Source organism: Parasteatoda tepidariorum, chromosome 10 (genome assembly GCF_043381705.1).
Source record: "Parasteatoda tepidariorum isolate YZ-2023 chromosome 10, CAS_Ptep_4.0, whole genome shotgun sequence".
Classification (NCBI taxonomy): Eukaryota; Metazoa; Arthropoda; class Arachnida; order Araneae; family Theridiidae; genus Parasteatoda; species Parasteatoda tepidariorum.
Genome location: NC_092213.1, coordinates 14,954,030 through 14,975,964, shown reverse-complemented (window position 1 = coordinate 14,975,964; position 21,935 = coordinate 14,954,030). Strand labels below are relative to the sequence as shown.

General features: G+C 32.7%; 1 protein-coding gene across 1 annotated transcript; it reads right to left on the bottom strand.

The window, feature by feature from the left end:
- Positions 1-1,592: 1,592 nt before the first annotated feature.
- Positions 1,593-7,187, bottom strand: LOC107455767 (uncharacterized). Its single transcript, XM_016073457.3, has 2 exons — positions 6,931-7,187; positions 1,593-2,132 (listed from the first exon to the last, which is right to left on the bottom strand). The coding sequence occupies exons 1-2, from the start codon at positions 7,127-7,129 to the stop codon at positions 1,657-1,659; spliced, it is 675 nt and encodes a 224-aa protein (XP_015928943.2). The 5' UTR covers positions 7,130-7,187; the 3' UTR covers positions 1,593-1,656.
- Positions 7,188-21,935: the final 14,748 nt, after the last annotated feature.

Sequence of the window (21,935 nt, the reverse complement as noted above, 5' to 3'; positions counted from 1 at the left end):
TCAAGTTTGAATAATTGAATCGTTTTTCCAAAATAAAGGAATTCTAATTGCATTTATGCATCTACCTTTCTGAACTACATATTTCTAAATAAAGAACGGATTTTCTGCCATTCTTAAAAGCTTCAAGTGAATATTCATTCATTTGCTCCTTAATTTTCTTATCACACTTCTATTACAACTCTATTTAAGATATATCATTGACTGAAATTAAATATTTACATAATTTATTTACTACTCAAGAAATGCAAAGGATTATATTAAAACAGATAAACCCTTTCAATTTCTAGAGAAACTTACAGGGAAACTGAGAAATTCTCAGCTGAAACAATTTTTCACCGTAATCACAAACAGGTGGAATTTCCTTACTTGTCAAAACAGCAAAAGTGATGAATAGGTTTCATTCACTTTAGTAACCTGCTTTTCCTAGATGTGAACGCCAGACGCGAAACTAAGATCAAGTATGAAAAATAAAGAAAATTTATTTAGGATCTGGAAGTTGTTGGTTTATTAATTTTAACGAGTATTAAGTACTTAACACTTCTCAAACAGACATTAAATATTAATATTAAGATGATTTATAGCTTTTAAGGAAAAAAATTATGTTTGCTAAATTTTTAGATAATTTTCAATGTACTTTACGATAAGTTAGGATATGTAAGTTAGGATATATGGAGACTAAACTTTTTTTGGATACCAAGAGATTATGAAATAAGCAATTCATTAAAATACAGAGAAAACTAAACTGACTTAAGATTTTACAGAAAGCTGTGGAAAATGTAATGAAAAATTATTGTAATGCAGATATTCTACAGATTTGTTAAAAATATTTTATGGTACGTATCCTTGAATCATTAAAAATATTTAACTAATTTCTAAAAATTATAAAAATGAAAATACATTAACCACAAATAGATATAGCCTTTTTCCCCTCACTCAGTTATGTCCTCAGATTTTAGGGATATATATATATACATATATATATATATATATATATATATATATATANAGAGAAAGAGAGAGAGAGAGAGAGAGAGATCAGTGGTTACCAACTGGCGGCCCGCGAAGCCTTTTTTTGTGGCCTGTGAAGTAAAATATATTAGTTGTCGTTTTTTTGAAGACAATGTTCGTATATAATCTAGGTGGGTTTGAAATACTTTTCATTCGGTTAAAAAAACCTAATTTCTTCGTCCCTGAAAAATTTAACACACCAACGGTGCAAAAATTTATTTCTCATGTTTTGCATCGAGGAAAACATTTATTCAAATAGAAAAATAATCGTGTATTTTGCTCTTTTTTATTTTGTTTTCTTTTGTATTTTGTGAATATAATTTAGCATGTGCGTATCAGAAATTTTCTCGAAGATCGACTTTCGGCCCCCGTCCACATGTAGATTGAAAACCCCTGAGATAGGTAGATGGATATTACATAGATATTGCACACACACACATGCATATATATATATACCCTTGATGAAAACGATTTTTTTTGGATAACACAATTTAACCTAATATAAAACTCAAACCTTCGAAACGAAACACAAAACCTGAAACAAAGACGCCCCATTATTTACAAGATAGTAGATCCCATTTGCTGCAATAATTTTAATTCGTGAAATAAATGAAAGTTTCAACCTATTTGACAAAAGCAAGTAATTAATTACAAGATGAAAAATAATTCTTCTTTAGCCGGCCTAGAATCAAACATGTTTTTATAAAATGTGGCTCTCATTCTGGCAAAGGAATAAGGAGAACAAAATCTGATGAGAGCCAAAATTGTAAAAGCCAGAAAGATCGAAAAAAGAACTGTTAGAAGGGCGATCTCAAACATCCGAAAGCTAGTCCATGAGCTGCTTGATTTTCGAGCTGCCGGTTCATGATCTTCTTCGAATGAATTGCCAGTCAAACGAGGGGAGTTTTTATGAATTTTATTCTTGAAAGGATCATCCAGAAACAATTCATGAACTTCATAAACTTTTTCATGAGAGACTGAAGCTGATAGTTGATTGGCGATATCGTAGTGGCCAAGTTGCTTCAAGCGTATTACAAGTAGCTGAACAGATTTGAATTTTCCTTCATGAGTGTCCCAGTACTGCAGAAGTCTCAAGCAAGATACGTTGTGTGGTTCAGATTTTCCTGCAATAGAAATATTTAATAAATATTATCTCTAAATATAATTTGACCACACTATTGAAAATAAATTTCGAAATCTATTTTAATCTTCTTTCTATAAAGTTGCTTTCATTTCAGCATTAAAATGTTTCAGTTACAGTGTTGTATAAATTGTAACGATTAGTAAGATGTTCAATTTGTATACCAAATTACTTAAATTTAACACTAGATAAAGCAGGGTTGCTGCTTCTTCTTACAGTGTTATTTTTCAATAAATCAACAATAAGAATTTCTTTTTAAACTCCTAAATGTTGGTTTGAGACTTCACAGACACGGCTAGCCTGACTGAAAGGGGACTTTAACACGTGATCCGTCTACCATTAAGGATATTTTACGTCAGCACTATGGTCAGTATGAACCGGGTGCGAAATTCGTATCGACCAGTCATCGCTAGAATTTGAAAGCGGTTCACTTCATTTGAGGTTGAACGCTCTATTCCCTGAGCCACCACGGTGGCTAAATGGCGTGTTGAAATTCTCACCAAACTGTTGCCAACGCCGAAATGACTTCATGAAGACTATCGCCAAGAATTGGCGTAAATAAAGGAATAGAAAACTGTAACCTGAAAATGCCAAATACGTAAGCATACCATGAAGAAAAAAACATATGAATAAAAAATGCAATTGTGTCCACTCAATCTCGTCAAATTTTCAACGACAAATTCCAATTTATAGGACCACAAACATCACCAATATAGAATAATTCACTGTGTAACGTGTACAAGGATTAAGCCTAAATATTTTGTACCGATGTTTTTGTTTATAAATTCTGTTGATAAATTAGCAGCAATAAAAGTTAAATTTTTAATTAGTGTTAGCATTTATTGTTGATAATATTTTTTCTCGTTTATTTGTGCTATTCACCTGTTGATAAATTAACATGATATTGGTACTTTTCAGTTAAACGGACGCAAACGAAAATTCGCCGAAAAACGCACAACTCTACTATTATTATTTTTTTTTTTTTACATTTTATATATAATTTTAAACTCAGAACAAAATCGGTGTTTACAGAAAATTTAAATAAAATAAAAAAAATAATTTAAAAAATTGTCTAATTTATTTGCGTTAGGCGAACTGAAAAAGGTACTTACGTATTATCGCAACCAGGCCAAAATTCGCAAAAATTGCCAAATTTTGCGACCCTACTCACGGCAACCCTACGTGTTATATGAATAAAATAATATAAAATATATTATTTTATTATATCGTATTCGAATCCAAACTCGACATAAAAACATAATAATTCCAAAAGCAATATTTANGCGCCAATCGATTCCTCGTGGCCAAAAACCCCAGACCCCCAAGTTTACCGGAGTTTATTAATTCTGGGGCGATTTTCGACTTGGCAACCATTCCTCGTATTATAGTATAAGATAAAAACGGCTTGACAGAGCATTGTTTAGAAATTAAAGGTTCTATGTATAAGGAATATAATATTTGACTCATAACGTTTAACGGAGAACAAAAACTCTCCAAACTTAAAAATTATTCCATCTCTTGTCTTGATTTTAGTTTCTTTTGTTTCATTAAAGAAAAGAAAAAACATCGGTAACAATACATTACTTGTCTAGATTTCAATACTTATAAGTCCTTCTCCTTTTGACCTCTTCAGTAAATTGAAAATAACAGCAAAGAATCATTTCTTTAATACATGCCGAACCTCAAGTAGAAATCCAAAACACCTTAGAACAATTTCAAGTTCTTCCCTAATTATTTCAATTTACAACTTTGATACTGTTGGATGTCTCCATGTCTAGTGACAGCCAAAAAAGTAAATTACTAGAGACTAGTTTCGGGTGGTTATTTACTCGTAAAAAGTCCAGAATATTAGAAGATCTCTATTTAAATCACCGCGGAGGAATTGCAATCTGTTCAAAGTGTTATCCGGAGCATCTTCAGACAAACAATTACTCAAACTAGAAAATCTTTGTGACCCCTTGTGACCCCCCTAACTCCTCTCAAAGCACCATATTGCGATTAGGGAGTAGCGCTGAGTGGTCTGGGTAAAATACATCGAGATTTGTTTTCCTAGTAGGGCTACTCTGTGGAAGAAAGCCACAGACCATTATGCTCAGTTATAACTAGCGGGCAGACGCAAGTCAGACTTCCAATTAAAAGAATCTGCGCCTCTTTTCATAAGTTGGAACTGGACTAAAATAGTGCAATACCTTTTTTTTCATTCATTTATTTCCTTTTTGTGTAGGAAAAAGTTTAGTAAATTAGATTTCGTTATTCCAGGAAGAAAAAAATCAAAAAAATATCGAAGTCCTATTTTTCACTTTTGTTATTATTTTTTATTTATTTGACGAATCCTTTTCCATAAATATAATACGAGGTTTTATTTTTAGATTTTTTTTAGTGGTGGTTGAAGAAAGTTAGAGTTGTTAGTTCTAAAAAATGAAAAATACTGTCCGACACAGCCAGTTTGTAGGTCGGAGAAAATATGGAGGTTAAATCTTCCCAACTTTGAGACCAACCGCGTGATGTGTGCCCAGCATTGCGCACCGACTACTTTTACTTTGAGAAAAGCTGGTATCCATTGATCTGAATCCAACTGGATTTCAAGCTGCTACGTAGGAAAGATCTTCACAATGATAAGGCAGTGCTTTAATCATTGTGCCACCGTGGTTCAAAAAAATGCGTGGCTCATTAATACTTACGATACTATTCCCTTCTGGATGGCCTTGGAAAATCTATCACCATAACAACTATATCACGTAACTATATCAGTTACCTGTTACCACCGTACTTGTATCATGTAGCTGTGTCATATTACGTATATCACTTAATTAGATACCTCTGTTACAAATGAACATGTTACCTACTGCCAAAATTAATTGTTACTGATGTCAATAATAGTTTGGCTATTTTTTATTTCCACCGAGGTTAAGGTGTCGAATCGGGGCCTCTTGATTTTTCGATAAATTTCAAACGTACAATTTCGATAAAACCCCGTTTCTGGTTACCATGTGATTCTTTGTTTACACTGACGTCACCTTTGGGTTACCACAACTTTTGCTTATAAATATGTGATAGGTTCTTGGTTTATTTTCAAATTTTAGAAACCGCTATTCTTATACCATTATTTCTTCACTTGCGTCTCTACAGAGAAGACTGCCAAGAAAATATACATTATTTTGATAGGAACAAAAGATTTAAGTTATGAATTTTGAAAATTAATTTATAATTTTATTAACTATTGCCTGACGCCCATTGGTTGAGCGGGAGCACTTCGCTCTCTCGTGACACAGGTCTGGATTCGATCCTCGGGCTAGGCAAGGTTGACTCAGCCATTCATCCCTTCAGTGGGTCGATAAATGAGTACCAAGCATGCTTTGGAACTAAGCACTGTGGGTTTGGCTTTCGGCTGACAACCTAACCTGAACATCTGCTCCTGCACCCCTGAGACCAAGATCAAGAAAACTGAGATGGGCACAGTATTCCTTAGCCCTCTTTGGGTTGTCGTGCCACTGAGTTTAGTTCAGTTTTAACTAATGCCTAGTATACGTTTCACGCTTGGTTCGATTTATTTTATTTCATTACCGTCGTTGAACAGCAGACCCAATTTTAGATTTATGATTACTAATGTTCAACTCCGTAACCTCGTAATTGTGAACCCAATCCAGAAGACAAGGGAACTCCTGGATTGAGAGAAATTTGTCTTAATGGAGGAGTTTTTGATGGAACTAACCCGCATTTACGTTACATGGTGAGGAAAACTGCGAAAACCTCCCACGGTTAGCCTGACTGCTAGCGGACTCTAACAAATGATCCGTCTACCATTGAGGATATTTTACTCCAATGCTATGGTCAGTATGAGCCGGTTGCGAAATTCGTATCGACCAACCATAGCTAGAATTTGAACGCGGTTCACTTTATTTGAGGGCGAACGCTCTATTCCCTGAGCCACCACGGTGGCTAAATTGCGTGTTGAAATTCTCACCAAACTGCTGCCAACGTCGAAATGACTTCATGAAGACTATCGCCAAGAATTGGTGTAAACAAAGTAATAGAAAACTGTAACCTGAAAATGCCAAATATATAAGCATAACATGAAGAAAAAAACACATGGAGAAAAAATGCAATAACCCACTCAATCTCGTCAAATTTTCAACTACAAATTTCAATTTATACGACCACAAAAATCACCAATATAGCCTAATTCACCATGTAACGTGTACTTGGATTAAGCCTAAATATTTTGTACCGATGTTTTTGTTTATCTGCTGATAAATTAGCAGCAATAAAAGTTAATTAGTGTTAACATTTATTGTTGATAATATTTTTTACTTGTTTATTTATGTTATTTTCTTGTTGATAAATTAACCTGGTGTTGGTACTTTTCAGTTAGACGGACGCAAACAAAAATTCGCCGAAAAACGCGCAACTCTACTATTATTTTTTTTTAATTTTATATATAATTTTAAACACAAAACAAAATCGGTGTTTACAAAAAATTTAAATAAAATTAAAAAAAATATTTTAAAAAATTGTCTAATTTATTTGCGTTAGGCGAACTGAAAAGCACCTCAGGATTTAATTTAGTGTTTTGGCACTTCTATAAAAAATTTAAAAAATAACATAAAAAATTTCTGTTACTTTTTGGCGCCGTTCTTGGCGTCAAAAAATGTCTGAAAAATATGAAGTGTACATTTTTGTAAAATATTATTCTGCCCGAGTATAGAAACATTAGTAAAGTGTAATACATTATAGTTTCGTTAAGAATTTGGTATACATAGCTAAGTTTGAAAATTACTTACCGGATGGAATATGATCTCTTACGTAACCATCCTGGTGAAGTGATTCGGACAATTTGCGGCATTCATCCATGGATAAACTGTCAGCCACCATTTGCAATTGCTTCTCATTTACGTCAAATGTGGCTTCTGAAAAGTTTACATGGATTAAAAAAAACAGACGCATGCACGCTATGGCGAAAATGCTTCTTTTTCTTCCCATTTGGTACTATTCAAAATTTAAATAAATGAATAATAAATAATAAACAAATGTAACACAATGCCACCTTTTTTTTCGAAATACTAGAGTAAAATCTGGACCAGCTATTTAAACCAAAGCTTAACTAGGTCAATTACAATCAAGTTCGGCGTTGGTATGACAACGAAATTATATCTTCAAGATGATGTTTAATGTTTTTTGCAGAAGAAATTGTTTACCTAGAGTCCGAAGAGTTAATTCCTCTTACTTTTTAACCATTTTAAATGCCTATTTCTTGATAAATATTTTAAATATAAATGTTGATTGAACACAGTTTTGCACCAAATATATTTTAAAAATAAATATGATTTGCCAAATAACAATATAATTTCTTTTGCGTGATTTACTAACGTTTATAACGTCTACTAACGTTTATAACATAACGTTAAACTCTATGTAAAGTAATAACTCAACATACTGAGCATGAAATGTTGCATAATAAGCTAACATCACATTCAAAAAGAGGATAGAACACGCAAAATAACATTGAGTTAAATGACGTGATTACAGCCCAAATAAAGTTATGGAAATGGACTTACTATAGTTTCGGTACTATAGTGTTTCCATTTTTTGATAGAACAAAAACTATGATATGTTCATTTTTGTTTAATTATTTGTGCTTTATTCGCAATTTGACAAAAATATATTTAAGAAAAGATTGGCATGATTATTATTTAATAAAGATGCAATAAAAAAGGCTGGAAAAAAAAGAAAATAAATATAAATTTGAAGATAGTTTCAACTAATGTAAATTAAATTTCTCTGTAATAAAAAGAAAACACAATTAAAAGATTGCTAATAACTGTTGTAACAGCCAAGGGATTCAAGATATTCATTTTTACTTAACGATTCCATGATATAGCTTTTTTGTTCATTAAGACACTGACAACAGTTAGAATGGATTTAGATCATTTTCTTTCTGTTATACAGAGATGGCACAATTTAAGCTTAAGGTAACAATTCTACTTTTAGTTAACTATATCATCAGATTCTTGATTTCGAATCAGTATTATACTTCATTCTTGTTTAGTAATATTAATATTTTAGCTAATTAATGCTTTACGGTGATAATAATTTCAGTGGTTTTAGAAATTCCCAATATAAAATGTTGTTTTTGATTTGAAAACTAATATACAACAATCGATAAATCTTTTAGCGAGAGAAAATTGCTAAAATCTTAGATCTTTTGGGAGCGAAGATCATTAGTAAGAACCTTTTCTTTACTAGTACAGTGTTCGGTAATGATTGCCAGGATACGGTAAAAAAAGAAAGAAAAAAAGAAATAATACTAACGTCGTCCTAATCTTCTATCTCATTAAATTGCCTCTTAATAATATTAATAAATAATGTGCGAATATAAGATTCTAAATTATATAAATTATTAACTTTTAAATTTACTTAAAATTAACCTTATTGATTAAACTTGCCAACTTTACTATTAACGAATTAATTTCTGATATTAAATTTACCACAGAATTTCTTTCGAATATTTTGAACTATTTTTATATCAAAATTCAGTGCTGTTTTCCTCCAGGAGGTCGAGAAAAAAAGCTTAACTACCAGTGACCCCACTGACCAAATGAGACTTAATTAATTATGGTAACAGATACTAATGATATTTTGGTAGGTGTTCCGATAGTGGTATGATTAAAATCGCCACTTGTTATATTTTGTACTTTAAAATTCGCCACTCTTGAATGGCAAAGGCATTAGAAAAAGAATCAGTGTCATTTCTAAAAGGATGTTTCTGTTGTTGAAGAGTTAAAAAAAGTTTGAGAAGTAATTATTGGGACTTCTTTTTGTTATATCCAACAGTAAGAGGTATTTTACATAATTACGTAGGTACTATGATCATCAGTTTCTTATGGCCATTCTAAAATGGACTAGTAGCAAAAATTATTAATCTTAAGTTCAGTAGTAAATAAATATAATTAGAATTTAATTATACAGTATAAAGTAAAAGTATGTAGTGGCATAATAAACTTAAGTATATATATNCTAACCACACGGCAAGACAAAGATCGTGTCCATCCAACCAAAGAGCGATTGCAGTATTGAGAACAAGAATTTCTTATTGATCATTCCCCAAATTTTGTGAGCTGACTATGGCGTCCTCCACCCTTTCCGGGTGCTCTCAATTTTGTATTTGTATTGCAATTGTAATTCATATTTTTAATTCAATTTATTTGTAAGACCGACAGGTTGTCAGTCATCCTTTTGATAAATTTTTAAATAAAGTTCAGAATGGTTTCAGAGCCTTCCAGTCAGAGGGTGCCTCGATGGGTCGTGGCGTGGCGATCGTCTCTCGGTGCAACACTCCTGGTGAGTCGTTCGCAGCCGAACATGGCACCGCCGCACCCGTCTCGGGCTTGTCCCTTCGGCCTCCTCTGTCCGTCGAACGACAGTGTTGCTCTCGTCGGGCGTGACTCGGGGCCATGGAACCACGTGTCCATGCACCACTGGGTCCTCCGATTGATTCGAGGTTTGCAGCTACGATAGTCTTCACGAATTTCCCGGATGTCCCGCTATGGGACGGGTCGGGGTTAAGCCAAGCTGTCGCGATGCAAGGAAGGATTAAACAGTCCTAGCAATATGAGAGTGGGCATTTTCCTGTAGAAATACAGCACTTGGCAAGGCTTGAAGGAAGGGAACAGCTTGGGGCTGTAGAACTTCACTGATGTACCGATTGCTGTTCAGATTACGCACAATTCGTAGCAATTGAGATCGTCCATGATATACTATGGCACCCCAGACCGTAACTCCGGGTGTTCGTCCACTGTGGCGTTCGATAACGCACTCCGGAAGATGGCGTTCGCCGGCATAGCGTCTGACACGAATGCGGCCATCCTGGTACCGCAAATTGAAGCGAGATTCGTCAGAAAACACGACACGCTACCAATCAGCTAGCCAGTCACTATGCTGGTTGGCCCATTTCAGCCGCAGGCGGCGAAGGTTTAGCGTGAGGGGGATCCTGTATAAAGGAGTCCTTGTGCGCAGTCCACGCTGCAGCAGACGTCTACGAATTGTTAAAGCACACAATGAAACACCTGTAGCTATTGACCACCGTGCTGCCAGATGTCTAGAGGGAGCCGAACGGTCCGTTGGCGCAACGTCGAACAGGTGTCTATCATCGCGAGCTGACGTGACATTTCGGGGTGCACTCCCAGATTTCCGAGTTGTCCGACACTCGTCCATCCAGTGCTTTCAAACACGCATCACTGTGCTGCTGTTACGCTGCACACGAACGGCTACTGCACGATAAGATGATCCAGCCTCACGAATGCCGATGATTCTCCCCCGTTTAAACTCCGTAAGTTGTTGAAATCTCGCTCTCTTTTGTCGAATAGGCATAAGTAATGACTAAGCTAGCGTTTACCACTAGCATATAACCACCGATAACCATACTCGCTTGGCTACAGCCGTCTATTTATTCGGATCCATCCGCAGGTTCAGAGGGCGCTGCGCAGCACACGCATGCGCTACGGGTCTGAAATTCTAATCATGTGCATATCATTCTCTACTTTGCATTTCCTAAAAATTTCAGCTCATTCACGTAAGTCTTTCATGGTGTTGCAATTTTCACAAACATGAGTTTATATATATATAATTGTATATATGTATATATATATAGTTCACCTCATTGAGATGTGAGTGCTCTATCCCCTGAGCCGCCAGGGCTCAAAATAAACTACTGAAATATATATAATACTTTTGCAACCCCTTCAAACTGTGCATGTCTTGTCTTATATCTTTTCATCAGAGTCGATCACACCCTGACCTGTGATGAGCAGGTCAGGGTTTGATCATAAGTGTAAGTAAAAATAGGGAAACAGCCCTCAAATTTCAGAATAAAGTTTTTACAATTTAAAAGTACCGAAAAAAAACATTATTTGCAAAAACAAATTTGTACTAAAAAATTTTAATAATTAAATAAATTTTTAGTTTATTTTCATAATTACATATTGAACTGTTTCTTTTCATAAATGCCTATTACTGAGCCTTTTGAAACAAAAATTTATTTCCAGAATTTCAGTGTAACTATATTACTGGTATGCAGNCACAAAAAATAATATTATATGTGTATAGTAAGGCACGGGACCTAACATTTCGTTCACTATATCCGAGAGTTCACTATAAACCATGTTCACTATAGCGGGGTTTGACTGTATATATATATATATAATAAACTTTAATATAACAAATTAAAAATATGACCTTAAATAAGTTAAACAAAAATATTCTTTAATTCTTTATACATCGGAAAATTAATTCAGGCTTATTTTAAATTGATCATTATATGAACGCCGTATAGTAAACCACTTCATTACTAGCCCGAACAATCTTACTTACGTCCAAACAAAGGCAATCAGAACTGCACTCTTCGATCTGATCAAAGTTGTATTACCTTCATTAAAAATTCCTTTTAAGTATAACGAAACCATATATCAATACACATTGAAACTAAATGAAGCTATTGATAAAAGTGAAAGTGCTTTAATGTAGGATTTAAGGAAAATTCTAGACGCGTTTAATTGCAATTCGTGTTTGAATTGGGTTACATTTTGCTCCAAATCTCATCAAGAATTGAAAAGTGATCAGCTTGTGGTTTTACTTCGTTTCCGATTATGACGTCAAATTCATTATTCGAATTGTTTGCTGCATGGATTAAGTTCGTTAAATTTGAATAACTTTAGGATTCAGTTTAGTTCGTTAAGAAAGATTTATTTGGTATTTGTTTTGGAAAGATACATGCTAAGTTGCTTTTTATAGTTTTACTGAAACAGTTAGTTGCTTTTTATTGTTTTACTGAAACAGTTAGTTGCTTTTTATTGTTTTACTGAAAGAGTTAGTTGCTTTTTATCGTTGAACTGAAACAATTAGTTGCTTTGTATTCCTTTTCTGAAACAGTGAGTTGCTTTTTAATTGTTTTACTGAAACAGTTAGTTACTTTTTATTGATTTATTGAAACAGTTAGCTGCTTTATTTTATCTTTAATGGGTATTATTTGGTATTTGTTTTGGAAAGATATTTGCTAAGTTGCTTTTAATAGTTTTACTGAAACAGTTAGTTGCTTTTTATTGTTTTACTAACACAGTTAGTTGCTTTTTATTGATTTGCTGAAACAGTTAGTTGCTTTTTATTGTTGAACTGAAACAATTAGTTGCTTTATATTCCTTTACTGAAACAGTGAGCTGATTTTGATTGTTGAACTGAAACAGTTAGTTGCTTTTTAATTGTTTTACTAAAACAGTTAGTTGCTTTTTATTGATTTGCTGAAACAGTTAGTTGCTTTTTAATTGCTTTACTAAAACAGTTAGTTTCTTTTTATTGATTTACTGAAACAGGTAATTGCTTTTCATTGTGGAACTGAAATAGTTTGCTTTTTACTATAATAACCGAAATAGTTGGTAGTTTTTTATAGCTTTGCTTGTTTTAAAAATAGTATTTTGAATTCTTTATTTCGCCTGCAATTAGTTTTATTTTTTATTATCAATTTTATTAAACCGTATCAGGTGAAAGCAATTAATTAAACCGGTTTCAGGTAAATCGATTTTCTCACAACAGTTAACAGTTTGAATACCATCTTATTTATGATTATTTGACTGCTTTGTTCGATAAAGGTAAAAGGCCAAATTGTCATTAAACCTTTTCTCTAAGAAATTTCCATATATATATAATTATTAGACAGCGGATTATATGCACTAAAAAACGGACAAAATATGCATGCAAATATGCACTAAAAAACTTGAATATATGCTCTTAAAACTAGAAATATGCATTTAAAATAGAAATTAAAAGTTCAACTTATTTAAATACTACTACTTACTTTTTCCAACAAACACAGCTAAAACATTTTTTTGTTAAAAGGAAGAAAATCAAAATATTTCTTACTTGAATCTACACATTTCTGAAGAAAAAGCCTAAAACTGAAGTATGATAAATGAGAGAAGAAAAATCATCGCATTTTCCGGAAAGATTTTATTAAACTGAATAATTTTTGTTGCAATACACAACTAAGTGTTTTTCCAAATTTTCAAGGGTGAATTGATGTCGTCGGTCATCAAAGATCATTTTGAAAGCAGAAAATGACCTCTCCACGTCAACCGATGTTATTGGACAAAACTTGTACAATTTCGTACTCATTGGTTTTACTTTCTCTGGAAGTTCAGTTCCGTTTCCATTAAGAAAATCATTTATCTTCTTCACTGCTGCAAAACCCGAATTTTTGTTTTGAACGAAACACCATTTTTCTTTTACTTTCTTCCCAACTGAGTCTGGAAGAGCATTGATGCACTGTTGAATTTTTTCAATTTTGGATATGGCCTCAGCCAGGGGACGACCTCGTGTTTCGAGCTTTGTTGTTGCTCCACTTAAGAAAGAAAAGTGAGTGTCAATTATGGCTTAGTCCTTCTGGAAAGAGATATCCTGTAGTAATTCTTTTGTGACATAAACTGAAGAAGCACAGGAACTGTCAATTGCATCTACAACTGACTTTATTGAATCAAAATTATTAGCGTAAAAGTGTGCAGCTTCAATCCATGTACCCCACCTAGTTCTCACTGGCTGTGAAGGTAAGGGCAAATCAGGATACATTTCTTTATACAATTTTATGCGCACAGGTGCCTTGAGAAAAACTTTCTTGATACTAGAAATTAAATCATTCACAGAGGAGAATACTTCTCGAACAGTCTCAGCCAGTCTGTGAACAGCATGAGCCAAACATGTAAGATGAAGAATTCTGGGATAAAAAATTTCCAGTGCTGCTGCAGATTCGACCATATACGGAGCGGCATCACTGACAAAAATCAAAACATTTTCAGTACCATCTCTATCAGGTCATAATAATCTGATAGAATCATTGACAAACCTTGCTATGGTTGAATGATTGACTTTTTCAAGGGCTTTGCTTGCTAAAAGATGTGGTCGAATAGGAATATTATCCATTTTTCCACAAATAAAATGAGCAATAAAACGACCGCACTTATCTGTCGTCTCATCGACTTCAATCCATATAGGGCCATCTCCAATATCTCGTCGAATATCATTCAGTACTTCGTTATATATCGGTTGAAGGTAGTTCTTTCTTAAAGTCGATTCATCGGGAATGATCTGATTGGTACAATATTTTTTTTAAAAACTGTCTTAAGTTTGGATTATTTAACTTTTTTAAAGGAATATTGCTGCTTACTAAGGCTTTGCATAAATCACTAGAAAAACCACTTTCCTTTTTAGCTGCTTGAACAGGAATAGGTAATAAACTTTGAATAAATCCTTTTGTATTCTGCTTTTTCTTCGCGGAGTGAGCATTAGTCTTTATATGTTGATCGATTTGGTAATTTTTTTCACAGGAAATGTGTTTTTGACAAATCACACCATCGGTCCATGACCATCGGTCGTAAAGTCCTTCCCATAGTCCGAAATCCATGTTTTCATTAAATTTGATTTAGTCGACTTAATTTTTGGCATATTATAAAATTCAGCAGTCAAAAATCACGTTCGAAGCTTCACTAACTACGTATTCAACTGATGGATGTTGAAACTATCTATCGGATGGAATATCGAAATATGTTAGAATAGCAGCTCTCTCCGAAAATGTATTCACTCCGCCTTTTAACTAATCAATCACAGGAAAGTGAGGTCATTTTCAACCTACCACAGAAGTCTTATTTTCCCCACACAGATTGACAATTATTTATTCCAGAAAAAGACATCCCTACATAGAATATCTGACCATCCCTTTCTGAGGCTTCTATGACGAATGTCTGTTTGGGTGGGCCCTTTGTACCCTCCTTCCCGACACACACCTCATTTCTACAACTTTTTCACGTGATTGCAGTCACCCCCAGCAAAACATCAATCCAGCTGACCCTTTCAGGTGATAAAGGACGACAAAACAAAATTTAAAGCGTTCCTTATGTTAACATAAAAAGAATAGTGATATGGTTTTAGGAGAGAAAAGCCATAAAATGCTGAAAATATGCATTTATAAAAGCAAATATACCTTTTTATGCATTTATATGCACAAATGGCAAAAAGTGCTAAAATATGCAATTGCCTATGCACGTATGCATTTGCATATTATCCGCTGTCTAATAATTATTAATTTTAATTTGTTTCATTCAGCTGTATTGAATGATATATAAGTATGAACGAATACTTTACATTATAAAATTTAAATAATGAAAAATTAAATAATGAAAAATTTAAAATTACTATTTTTTAAAATTGTTCTTGGATTCTTTACAAAATTATAGTGTTTATTCAAAAAAAAAATCTAGCAAAATATCTTTTTCTAAAAAATATATTTATGCTACACAAATATGAATTTAAAAAATTATACCCAATGATCTTCCTGAAAAAGTTGCAAAAGGTTTTTTCAACATCATTAATTAAGCACATTAAATTAATCCAGTAAAATTAATTATGCTATTAAAACTTTGGTAGGAACCTAATCTGAATCATTAAAAAACACTTAAAATACTTAAAACTTTTAATGATAAACATTTTTCTGGTAAGCGGGAAAGTTTAAAGCCATCATTTAAATCTATGGTACCATAAATTTAAGTAAGTACGTGTCAGAAATGCTTAATGAATAATGTGTTCTAAATTGTTTTCTAGGTTTAACATATAAAACTGAAACTAATCGAAACCAAGAATATAGTATTGTTATTTTTATGTGTAAAATATTGTTAAATAATACAAAAGTCAAATTATGAAAATGATTACAAAACTTTTACTGTAAAATAAATAGATCATCAGTAAACGTTTTATTCTGAATATAGCTTGAAAATCTTGTTCAAAAAATGGACACAGCCAAAAAATGTGTGTTTAAGAGAATGGACACAACTCAATATTCGTGTTTAAAAAAATGGGCACAGTTCGAAATTTGGTTTATGAAAATTGATTTAGCAAAAAGTGGAATTAGTAAGAAAATGGACACAGCGAAAAATTTGGTTTTTCTATGCTGAACCGCAGTTTAAGAAAATGAGGAACTTCTTACTTATTTTTCTTTATATTTTTAATCACTAAGCATAATCATTACATTAAGTCCTGGATTGTGGATTGAGGTGGCTGGGTATATTACAGTTGCAACTTCTCAGGCATATGTTTATATTTTGAACTCTGAACGATTTAACGGTTTCAAGAACTCTAAATTCTGAAGACGTCAATTTCTAACACTATTATAAACTTGCTAGACCCATCACAAAATTGTAAAAAAAAAAAAATAATAATTTGAATATCTTTTAAAAGACTAATTTTTTTTTAAAAAAAAAAAACAAGAAGAAGGCGTGCTAAGTTATTTAGGAAAATGGACAACATTATTATGAATTTATTTAGATCCAGTATTTTTATTTAAAAAAAATCTTTTTAGAAGAGAACTTTGAAAAAACGGAATTTCCAAAAAATTTGATAGGTATCCATTTTTTAATCACGCATTTCGATCTTCGTCCGTTTTCTTAAACACGTTATTTGAGCTTTGCCCACAGCTCACAACAAAATGTTTTATTTGAACGTTCTAATAGTACAGTCGGTTAAGGCATCGCTCACACCATTGGTAAAGAGCTGAAGGTTATAAGTTCAATCCCGGCATTCGACTGAACAAGTGGTGTTTTAACGTCGTGCTAGCTGGTTTTCAAGTGAAAGTTCAGTGAAATGAATAACAATTCATGCGCTATTGACATCGGCTGACGGAAACCAAAATTACATGATGTACTTACCATGGCAGTGTCTTGAGTAACGAGATTTGATTGGATTGGATGCCACGTTATGTTTTACTTTATTAATGAATTTTTATTAATTTCAGAGTGGTAGGACGTTGTACAAGTGTTCGTGAGAATATAAGTTCAAATCCTCCGGTCGAAGACACCCTCGTGTAGTAAATGGTGCTGATGAGCGTTAAATCTGCCGGTCACATAGTCCTCCAAGTTCCCATAACAAATCAATACCTTTGAAGGTACTGAATTATAGATTGATAGTTCTCTGGTTCAGGACTAAAATTACGATCTGCGGATGAATGAATGGGTCCACCTTGTAAATTGGGCCCTGACGTGTGTGTTACTGAAATCGTATTCTTGGACATAGATGGAGCCACTAAAAAAATCGGCCTTAAACTCATTTAGTTTCTCAAGCAGGCTTGCTGGCATTGGCAATTAGTAATGGAAACAACAACAGCTTTCTGAACCTGAATAATCTGAAATGTAATTCATAAGAATTAAATGAAAAATGGAAATGACGATAATCTTGAGTTCAAGTTTAAATAATATGCAAGGTACATTTTCCTGCATTTAATGATAAAGATTTTACCTACTTACTTTTGCCCCCCCCCCCTTTTATTTTAGAGCCGGCTTTGTTTTGCAAAAATTGAAATTATTAGTACCATGTTGTCATATTTTAAAACTAAAGTTGTAGCATAAAGAAAAGAAATACCCTAGTGAATTGAGCTTAAAAGAAAATGCAATTTTGCAGTGAGGTATTTACTGAAAGATAACTTTTATCAATATATTTAAAGTAAGGCATTAGTGATTTAACTCAAGCAAAATATACAGTTAAGAAACTATGTAGTTAACCATTTTTCGCGGTTTTTATATCATTTTTTTTCCTTTTCAAAGTTTTAGTTGTATCTTTACAGCTATTTTCAGTGAACTAAAACTTTTTCCACGCCCAAGCGACTGTTTGCAATACAATTATCAGGAAAATGTCTTTAGGTAAATATTTCGCGAATTTGCTTGTAAAGCATAAGCAATTTACTTGCACTGCCATCTAGCAAAGATTGTGAATACATTTACAACGCACCTATCTTGAATTAATACTAAGCAGTATAATGTAAAAATGTCTACTTAAAATGAGTTTGACTTTTAATAATAAATCTGTAAATCCACTCCATAAAGTTTGTTTATATGAAATCGGTAAAAATATTTTTAAACATCTATACAGTTAATTGCTATAAACTATACCGTTTTGTCCACTCAAGCATCTCAATATAATGATCTGGAAAGTGTCCTTCATAAAAAAATAATTAAAAAAATAAGAAATAAAAAAACTCTATGATATTCTCACAGGGCATAAGTATTTTCTTTAAATTTAGCTGTCATCTAGTAGAAATTTCAGAAACCTGTAAAGTGTCTATATTGAATTAATATTAAAGGAACAGTTTAAGGTTTGGGATGTTCACAAAGTAATTTCGTTTCTTTTCTTAACAGAGAACTTCATTGTATATTTTCATAGCAAACTTCACACTCAAGTCGTATAATTATTATCATTATAAATTTCGAAAGCTGATATAAGAATGTCTACTTCTTAAAAAGTTTGATTGTTTCTACGCAACAGTTTGAGCCCTTTCAAATATGGAAAAGTAGCCTTGTCGGTATTGCTATCAAAAAATTAAAAATGCTGCTCGCGCAAGAAAAAATATTGCCTGAAAAAAATTGAACAAAATAAAAAACGGCATAGCCAAACAATTTCGATTAATATGCATAAAGAGGACGCTAGTTTAGGCTNCCACTATAAACTTGAAAGACCCATGACAAATGTGTAAAAAGAAACTAATAATTTAAATATCTTTTGAACTAATTTTTTTTAAAGAAGAAGTGTTAAGTTATTTAGGAAAGTGGACAACATTATTATGAATTTATTTGGATCCGATATTTTTGTTAAAAAAAAAAAAATCTTTTTAGAAGAGAACTTTGAAAAAACAAAATTTCGAAATAAATTGATCTGTGTCCATTGCATTTTGATCAGTGCAAATTTGATCTGTGTGCAGACACGCATTTTGATCTTCGTCCATTTTCTTAAACACGTATTAAGCTATATCCATTTTCTTCAACACGCATTTTGAGCTTCATCAATTTTCCTAAACACGGTTTTTGAGCTTTGCCCACAGCTCACAACAAAATGTTTTATTTGAACATTCTGTCAGTACAGTCGGTTAAGACATCAATCACGCCATTGGGGAAGAGCTGAAGGTTATAAGTTCAATCCTGGCATTCGACTGAACAAGTGGTGCTTTAATGTCGTGACGCTGGGTTTCTTGTGGATGTTCAGTGAAATGAATATCAATTCATGCGCTGTTCACATCGTCTGACCGAAACGAAAATTAAATGGTGTACTTACCATGGCTGTTATAAGACAGTGTCCCGAGAAACGATATTTGCTTATGGCCAAGATTGGATGTCACGTTTTGTTTTACTTTGATAATGAATTTTTATAAATTTCTGAGTGGTAGGACGTTGTACAAGAGTTCGTGAGAATATAAGTGCAAATCCTCCGGCCGAAGACACCCCCGTGTAGTAAATGGTGTTGGTGCACGTTAAATCAGCTGGTCACAAAGTCCTCCAAGTTCTCATAACAAATTAATACCTTTGCAGGTACTGAATTATAGATTGATAGTTCTCTGGTTTAGGAATGAAATTACGATCTGCGGATGAATGAATGGGTCCACCTTGTAAATTGGGCCCTGACGTGTGTATTACAGAAATCGTATTCTTGGACATAGATGGTGCCACTCAAAAAAATCGGCCGTGAACTCGTTTAGTTTCTCAAGCAGGCTTGCTGGCATTGGCAATTAACAATGGAAACAACAGCAGCTTTCTGAACCTGAATAATCTGAAGTGAAATTCATAAGAATTAAATGAAAAATGGAAATGATGCGATAATCTTGTGTTCAAGTTTAAATAATATGCAAGACACGTTTTCTTGCATTTAATGATAAAGATTTTACCTACTTACTTTTGCCCCCCCCCCTTTTATTTTAGAGCCGGCTTTGTTTTGCAAAAATTGAAATTATTAGTACCATTTGTCATGTTTTAAAACTAAAGTTGTAGCATAAAGAAAAGAAATACCCTAGTGAATTGAGCTTAAAAGAAAATGCAATTTTACAGTGAGGTATTTACTGAAAGATAACTTTTATCAATATATTTAAAGTAAGACATTAGTGATTTAACTCAAGCAAAATATACAGTTAAGAAACTATGTAGTTAACCATTTTTCGCGGTTTTTATATCATTTTTTTTCCTTTTCAAAGTTTTAGTTGTATCTTTACAGCTATTTTCAGTGAACTAAAACTTTTTCCACGCCCAAGCGACTGTTTGCAATACAATTATCAGGAAAATGTCTTTAGGTAAATATTTCGCGAATTTGCTTGTAAAGCATAAGCAATTTACTTGCACTGCCATCTAGCAAAGATTGTGAATACATTTACAACGCACCTATCTTGAATTAATACTAAGCAGTTTAATGTAAAAATGTCTACTTAAAATGAGTTTGACTTTTAATAATAAATCTATAAATCCACTCCATAAAGTTTGTTTTTATGAAATCGGTAAAAATATTTTTAAACATCTATACAGTTAATTGCTATAAACTATACCGTTTTGTCCACTCAAGCATCTCAATATAATGATCTGGAAAGTGTCTTTCATAAAAAAATAATTTAAAAAATAAGAAATAAAAAAAACTCTATGATATTCTCACAGGGCATAAGTATTTTCTTTAAATTTAGCTGTCATCTAGTAGAAATTTCAGAAACCTGTAAAGTGTCTATATTGAATTAATATTAAAGGAACAGTTTAAGGTTTGGGATGTTCACAAAGTAATTTCGTTTCTTTTCTTAACAGAGAACTTCATTGTATATTTTCATAGCAAACTTCACACTCAAGTCGTATAATTATTATCATTATAAATTTCGAAAGCTGATATAAGAATGTCTACTTCTTAAAAAGTTTGATTGTTTCTACGCAACAGTTTGAGCCCTTTCAAATATGGAAAAGTAGCCTTGTCGGTATTGCTATCAAAAAATTAAAAATGCTGCTCGCGCAAGAAAAAATATTGCCTGAAAAAAATTGAACAAAATAAAAAACGGCATAGCCAAACAATTTCGATTAATATGCATAAAGAGGACGCTAGTTTAGGCTTGATGAAGTTACATTAAAGGCATTAAACGATCCTAACTGCTAAATAACAACTCGTGTTGCTTATGCTACTGGCAGAAAGATGGCAAAAAGTATTGGACTAAAATGGACAGTATAAATTATTTATTTACTATAAGAAAAAGGTCTTTCATTTTCATGAGGAAAAAAGACGAAATTAATTTCCCGACAACTCAATTAAAATTACAACTTAACGTCAGTAGTTACTACGTCAGTAGAGCATATACCAATAATGATAAATCTGATATTTTTCGATGTACCTTTTCTCAGCATCTAAACAAAATATTGTTTCATTCTTTTTTTCACACCATATTTAATTATACATGCTTAAACTGTGAGATAAATGTTAATACATATCTTGGGCACAATTTTTATTTAAAATTATGAACTGTGAGAATTTTTTAATTTTTAAAAGAGTTCGTTCATAACTCAAAAAGTATTAATGTTAACGCTAAAGCATTATTACAACTCACAATTTACATAATCTCAAATTTGCTCAAAAAATTTCCAAAGCGATATCAGAAGTAGTTTCTTAGAAAAGTCATATCGAAATAGGTCAGTTTTAGACATTACTGATATATGCTCTATCGATTCCCTCTAAAATAAATGTGGCATTTTACTACTCCTATTAATCATAAATTTTGTTTACATAAAAGCAAACTTGTGATGAATATTTGCTATCAACATGTGATAGTATTTTGTACTTCTATCTATTGATAATCAATTTTTTTTTTCCAATGCCCACCTATGTTAACATCCATCAATTCAGGCATATACAAGGCAATTTTGTGGGCCTATCTTTTGTGGCCCACCTAATGTGGGCCAGGGGCACCATATTAGGTGGG